The sequence below is a fragment of the Gracilinanus agilis genome, chromosome 1 (genome assembly GCF_016433145.1).
Source record: "Gracilinanus agilis isolate LMUSP501 chromosome 1, AgileGrace, whole genome shotgun sequence".
NCBI classification, from domain to species: Eukaryota; Metazoa; Chordata; class Mammalia; order Didelphimorphia; family Didelphidae; genus Gracilinanus; species Gracilinanus agilis.
This window is the reverse complement of record NC_058130.1, coordinates 99316914-99322644: the sequence shown is the minus strand read 5'-3', so window position 1 is coordinate 99322644 and position 5731 is coordinate 99316914. Positions and strand designations below refer to the sequence as shown.

The window sequence follows — 5731 nt, the reverse complement described above, 5'->3', positions numbered from 1 at the left end:
CCTTCCTTCCTTCCTTCCTTCCTTCCTTCCTTCCTTCCTTCCTTCCTTCCTTCCTTCCTTCCTTCCTTCCTTCCTTCCTTCTTTCCTTCCTTCCTTCCTGCCTCCCTCCCTCTCTTTCCCAGTTCTAGGTCTGACTCTGTTCACTAAGCCACCTAGCTACCCCCATCTATCAGCTTTTAATTGTGTTCCTTCTAAGAAAGGACAATCTTCCAGAGAGAGGAGAGGAATTTGGAATTTACCCAACATACTCTGCCAATTCCAAATGAACTCCATGCATTTCTTTAGAAGATTCCCATCACTTCTTGGTATTGATGGTATTATACCTTCCCAAAGCACTACATCCTCAAGTCTCTCCTCTAATCTCCATAATAATCCTGTCAGGCAGGCTCATAATCCCATGTTGGCTTTAAGGTCTACAAAATGCCTTCTCTCTGAAAGCCCTGTGAAGTGAGTAATACTACTATTCTCATTTAACAGATGAGGGAACTGAGGTTCAGATAATTTAGTTGACTTGCTCACGGTGATACAGTTAATGTCATAATTAGGAATGGTACCCAGAATTTTTAAAACTCCAAATCCAGTGAATGTTCTTTCCCCTATAAGCAATAATAACAATACTAGCTAGCACTTATAGAGTACTTTAAGGTTTGGAAAGCAATGTACATATAAATAAAAAGTAATCTCAATCGATCCTAACAACCCAGGCACTATTATTACCCCCATTTTGTAGATAAGGAAACTGAGGTACCAAGGCACATAGACTAAAAGTGTGTAAAGAAGAATTTGAACTTAGGACTTCCTGACTCCAAGTGTAATGCTCTATCTATTACACCACCATGCTGACTCCTACCTTAACTGCACAATGCAACTTTGGGACACGGTTTGAGTACAGCCAGATGTCTTTTCCTCCCCCCTGACCTTTTTAGCCCCTCCTTATAGTCTGAGTACAAGGAGAGGATGAGGGGAAGGAAGGAGAAGGAGAAGAGGGAAAGGGAAGAGAGCCAGACATGGAGGAAGAGCAGAAAGAGGAAAAAAGGAAATGGGGGGAGGGGAGAGATAGAGAGCCCAGTTCAACCAGACATGGGATCACCATCGGCACCAGGTCACAAGGTGGACATGACTGTTCCTCCTTCATCACAAGGGAAGAGACTGAAGCTAAATTAAATGACTTGACCAAGATCAGATAGTCAATGGAAGAGCTGATAAGGTCTCCTAAATCCTAGTCCACCATGACTTAAATTTGTAATTCTATCCATGTTTCAATCATGAGTATGGTATGGTAGAAAGAACCTTGGATTTGAAGTGAAAGCAAATGAGTTCAGATCCCAGCTCTGTCACCCACTGTGTGACCTTGAGTGACTCTTTAATCTCTGGATCTCAGTTTCCTCATCTGTAAAATGACTACATGTCCTCTAATCTCCTATCTAGCTCTGAATCTGTGATCATGATAAACAATAACCTTCACCTAAGTAAAACATTTACAATGAATAAGTTTTTAAGTGCTGAGCACATTTTAGGGACTGTTTACTCACCTGGTTTAAATTTAAGATGTAGAACAGAGATATTCAAAGAATTTGACTAGAAGACCTAAATATTCAACTCAAATATCTAACAAATACTAACAAATATTGCAAAGGCCCATCCTAAGTGCTGACCAGGGCAAAAGACTACCACTTTCTCTTTAACTGAGCCAAAAACTCTTTCTAGAATAAATGAGAGGGAAAAAATGTTGTTCCCCAAATTAAGAATATTATTTTTAAACCAAATATTTTTTGGTACCCAAAATGCAGATTTGGAGGTTCAAGGGGACCAGACCTGAGATTTCACTGGCATAGGGAAACTTCAAAAAAGGAATTCCCTTTTCTCAATGTACGTTGATACCTGCTTGGCAATTTATGGTTTCAGAGAGCTGCCTGGGTTCATTAAAAGGTTTAGTGATTTTTCCAGGGTCACAAATAGATAGTATATGGGAAGTGAGACTCGAACTCAAGTCAAAGCTGGCTCTCTATAAACCATGCCAAACTGCCACTCCAGTTGTCATATTTTAAGCACTCATATTCCAAAATTCTCTAGCCTGCTGAGTGGTCTCCCAAAAAGCTCATTTTGGGTGAGGAAAGAGTCAATAGAATTGTATACACCAACTGGTATGCTTCGAAGGAATATTGTGAAGAAACATTTTGTAAACCATGAAACAGTATATACATGTAAGTTATCATCATCATGATTATTATAGGTATGGTTTGAGGTTGATTGGGGGGTGGGGACAGGAACCTCTATGCCATCAATCGATGTTGTTGGTCCCCCTACTCTTGGACAAAAAAGAGTAATTATGGGATAGTATTACAGGGACTGAATATGAGAAATGGCACGGGAGTGCTCAGATATAGGGAAAAGGACAACAGATTCTTTTGCCAGCCAAAATCCCCTCGAAGATACCTACTAGGGGGTAGGGGAGTTAGAGAAACCCTAAATAAGATGTGGGAAAGCAGGCATCTTACCTTGGCTACCTCTAGGTCTTCTCCCTTTGGCACATCCGCAGTTTCTGGCTCCTCACTGCTTCCCTCATCAACATCGCTGTCGGCCTCTGGGGCTACCTCCTTCTGGGAGTCACCAGGTGAACTCACACTCTGTTCTCCCTCAGGCTCCATCTCGATGAGGAGTCCAGGGCTGGGATATTTCTTGTTCTCCCCTCCTTCTTCAGTTGGAAAGGTCTCTCCTGCCACGCTACAGGAAGGGCTGTCAATGCCACTGTCTCGGTTAGGGATTTTCCCATTGCTGCCCTGTTCAACACCTGAGGCTTTTGCACCATCCCCTCCCATGGCCTCTTTGCTGGGCTTAGCAGCAGACTGGTCCTCAAAGCTCTGGCTGTCCCCTATGTGGAGTTCTCTTAGCTTGCCCATGTCTACACTGGATGGCTCCATAATGCCCAGCACATCTGGCTGGCTTCCGTCTCTCTTGTTCTTCTCACTTGAGTCACCTGAGCCAAAGGGGAGCTCACAGTCTGTGGTGTTTGGGGATGGTGATGAGCCCAAAACTGACTCCATCCTAAAGGGTAAATGGGACTGGCTCCTCTGAAGAACAGGAATGGGATGCCTGTAAAGGAAGGAGAAAGAAAAAGGTAAGTTTGTGAGGAGCCACGTTCCTAACCACACAACGTATGCAATGATCGTGTAGATTCAATGCATGGAACAGCAAGATCCAGAGCACCAAAGCTTAAGAAATGCCTTTCCGGTGTAGACACATCCTCATAAAACACATAGCCATTCAAGTCAGGGAGCAAGTGCCTAATGTCAGAATAAAACAATAAATTGCTCAATAGGAAAAAGAGAATCTGACATATCTTACAAGGACACAGCTGCCTTTTAGAGGAATTCCTATTTGTCAAGACAAGGGAACTGTCTGAATATACAGATCTTTAATGATTAAAACCAGCAACAGTGGTCAGACCCCAGGCTGGGGAGGACACAAAACTCAGCCATTTTGCCTTTCCTTTCCAAAATACAACAAAGAGACACAACCCTGAGGCCACTGCTCTGTTTAAAACTGGAATCAAAATCAGAGAATATTGGCATTTACGAAGACATCAGAGATTATCTTACCCAATTTCCTCATTTTACATGAGCTATATATAAAACTGAGACCTGGAAAAGTTAAAGGTTTTGTCCAATGTCATACATACTCAGTTCTTCTCACTCCAAGTCTAGAGCTCTTTCTACTACATTAACCTGGCAGAGACTTAGAGATTGTAGAGTTTCCTCATTTTACAGATGAGGAAGCAGCCTCAAAGAGAGGAAGTCACTTGCCCAAGGTCACACAATGAATTAGTGACAGACGTAGAACATGAGTCTACTGGCTCCTGGTCTAGTGCATTTATTTCCTCCTCTTCCTTACTCCTTACACATATGTATGAGAATATCCCAAAACACTGTTTATAGAGGCCATTTTAAGATACAGGTAACAATAGAGAGATATAGATATACACACATATACATACACATATATATTCTACAAACTGATATATGTCCTATGATATAAATATTCTATATATAAATGTAAAATCTTACATAGATATAACGTCCCATAACATGACATAGGGATACCAATTTAGCTGCTGCCCACCAAACCAGAAATGCATCTGGTGAAATCAAAGCAACCACTGTGGAAAACTCCAGAGCTCTGCAATCCTTTAAAGAGAAGCACTTTTCGTCTTGACATCCCTCCTCCTCCTTCAGGAATTTGAAAGCGTGTGGACATGTGTGACTGGCCTTTTACGGTGCTCCTCTGAAGGAGTCAAGATAAGACTTCGAGTCTATGTTCACAGGAGCTTTGGTGCATAGTTAATGTATTTAAATGAACCAGAAAAGATGTCAATTTGTTTTATTTACTGAAAATGCAATTCAAAGATTCAGAGACCACCGGAGGAGTTAGATGAGATCTTTATAATACATTTAACCTATATTTCTTAACCTGGGGTCCACAGATATAAAAGATATTGATAGATTTTAGAGGGTCTATGATACTAGATGGAAAAAATTATATATTTTCACTAATCTCTAACTGATATTTAACATTTCCTTCAACTATTAAAAACATAACTGAGGTAACGGTTTAAAAAACAAACAAACAAAAGAAAACACCAGTCTTAGCTCATGGGAAGAAAATAAACAAACCAAAAGGTGGGGGAGAATGAATTTAGCTTTGGGGCAGGAGTTTGAAGACCATTACTTTAAGTAACAGCTTTCATATTCCATGAAAAGAAATTTCCTAATTATACCTTCAACATAATAAAAATATGTTTTTCCTGGAAAAAAAACAACAAAACATAACTCTGAGAAGGGATGAGTAGACTTCCAGAAGGGCTCATGACACAGAGAAGGTTAAGAACTCTTGACCTAATAGAATCCATTTATTTTACTTAGGAAGAATCTTAAATCCAAAAAGGCCAAGTCACTTGTCCAAGTTTTTCCCTCTATTTTATAACCTGGATCTAGAAAACCATAAGATGGAATTACCAGATGCTTTCAAATTTTTCAATCAGGCTGCTGATGTCTGGTGAGATATGTGTTTCTCCTTCTGTGGTCAGTAGGGTCCTGGATGGCCTTGGATCAGCTGGCAGAGGTCTACGTGGTGCTGGAGGTATTCGCTGCGAATCTCTTTCTTGCCCAAGTGGTTTGAAATGGACAGGCTTAGGAGGTACTAAAAAGAAAATTTTAGCAGTCAACATTTACCTTTTTCCTGTTATATTATATATCAACAAAGTCCAACTTCTTGGAGCAAAAAATGAGCAATATAAGTTCCTATTACATGGCTATTATTTAGTCCTTAGTCCATCACTTCAGGCCTCTCTACTAATTCCTAGGCTGGATATTATTAGCATAGCCACATTTTAATATCCAAAATGATGACCATCCTTTCCTTTGGCTAAACTATACCCACTCTATCACATAAAAGAGAGTCCTGACAGACAGTACACAATATTCTTGTTACCAAACAGGATATTCTCCTAATCCAAAGCGTTGGTTGTGTAAAGGCACACAAAGCAATGCTTCCCAATAGAGCATTAGTTCCTGTCTTATGCTTCCTTCTCAAAGGCTATATCCAGAATGAAAAAAATTCCATTATGTGTTAGTCTTTGCAAATGGGCAACAAACACTAACTGGCACACAGCTGCATACACAGCAATATGCCTAAAAAACAACCACCCACGTAAGCCAAGGTAAGGGCTGGTTTC

General features: G+C 40.6%; 1 protein-coding gene across 1 annotated transcript in view; it reads right to left on the bottom strand.

Moving 5' to 3' along the window:
- The window catches only part of FGD3 (FYVE, RhoGEF and PH domain containing 3), a 109380-nt gene extending 104346 nt beyond the window's left edge, over window positions 1–5034 (bottom strand). The window contains exons 1-2 of the mRNA XM_044683462.1: window positions 5013–5034; window positions 2499–3093 (exon numbers count right to left, since the gene is read on the bottom strand). Of these exons, the coding sequence (XP_044539397.1) occupies window positions 2499–3044 (546 nt within the window). The 5' untranslated portion in view covers window positions 3045–3093; window positions 5013–5034. The remainder of the gene's footprint in view (window positions 1–2498; window positions 3094–5012) is intronic.
- Between the last annotated feature and the right edge of the window lie 697 nt (window positions 5035–5731).